This window comes from Penaeus monodon, chromosome 19, assembly GCF_015228065.2.
Source record: "Penaeus monodon isolate SGIC_2016 chromosome 19, NSTDA_Pmon_1, whole genome shotgun sequence".
Taxonomy (NCBI): Eukaryota; Metazoa; Arthropoda; class Malacostraca; order Decapoda; family Penaeidae; genus Penaeus; species Penaeus monodon.
Window position 1 is genome coordinate 45,129,068 of NC_051404.1, and position 1,253 is coordinate 45,130,320.

General features: G+C 41.3%; 1 protein-coding gene across 1 annotated transcript in view; it reads right to left on the reverse strand.

The window, feature by feature from the left end:
- The window catches only part of LOC119585258, a gene marked incomplete in the record, with an annotated part of 14,895 nt that overhangs the window by 1,194 nt on the left and 12,448 nt on the right, over positions 1-1,253 (reverse strand). The window contains 1 exon segment of the mRNA XM_037933926.1: positions 86-1,171. Within this exon segment, the coding sequence (XP_037789854.1) occupies positions 86-1,171 (1,086 nt within the window).

Consider the following 1,253-nt stretch of genomic DNA (forward strand, 5'->3'; position numbering starts at 1 on the left):
CTTAAAAAAGAGAAAAAAATTGACTGATTATTTCTATTTTAACTTTCAGATAAAAATTAGGATAAAATCAATATCCATAACTCACCTGATCTTGAATGGGATTCCATATCGGGTAGGCATGTCTTTTCATCTTTGCAAAGCTGAGTGATACCTAAACTTGTTAAGGTATTTTCTATCCACACACTTCCATTATATCTTAAAAATACTAATCTTTCATGTATCTGCTGTAGCTGGTACCCTGGTGGTGCCAGCACACTTGGAGGCATAGTCCTCATACCCACGGGAATGGGACTGGGATTCGTTGCTGACGTGGTTGACACGAGCTTCAAACGATGTGCTGGGCTATCATGGACTTCCCTTCTCCTTGTTTCTGATTCTTTTTTAGTATATGGCTGATTATAATGCAGAAAGTCGGAGTGATGGTTGTAATCCTCCTGTGTTCCTGAAGTTTGTTTTCCATGATGGCGATGTATTGTTGGATGCTCATAAGGCTGAGGTTCTCGCCTGCTGATGTGAGACCCTCTTCTCAGCCTTGGACTTACTGGGGTTGTTGGCACATCCAAATCTGGATATCCATTTGGCACAGGCTTTGACTCCTCATTCCCTAATTGTGCATCCTGTAGATACTGTTTAAAGGTGTTCTCCTTTGGAATATCAATAATCATATTAGATTCATTAGCAATATTAAAGTTTGATGAACTGTCATCCTGCGTGGCAGCTATGTTATCTACCTCAAGCCGGGTTGGCTCAGTTTCCACATTAGTGTCACTGTCACTAACGAGACTGCTTCGTGTAGTTCTACGGACAATCTGTGGGGGAGGCTTCGCTGTCTTTACAACAGTAGCAAGGTGCTTCCACTCCCAAATCTTTAACACTGCACCATGGCACTCTCCATCTGAAAGGAGTGTTGCCCAAGAAACAACAGCACTGTGTTTGTAGTGCTTATGCATCATTTGCTCATTGGCTTTGAAGAGGCGGATTTGGGATTCACAGCTTGGACATAGTCCTTGATTATGGACGGTAATGTGGCATGGATCTCTGTGCTGAGTATGTACTGGGTGTCGATGTGAAGACTTTGCAGACTCTGGGATTGTGGATGGTGAAGGAGATGGAGCATCCTTACCCATAATCTGGTGCAAGAGAACCACTAAATGGATTTTTCCTTTCATACCTGAAATGAAAAAATGAACAAAATCAGTTTAAAACATGTAATACTTTTATCAATAAAAAACATGTAATAATTCCGCTTTTGC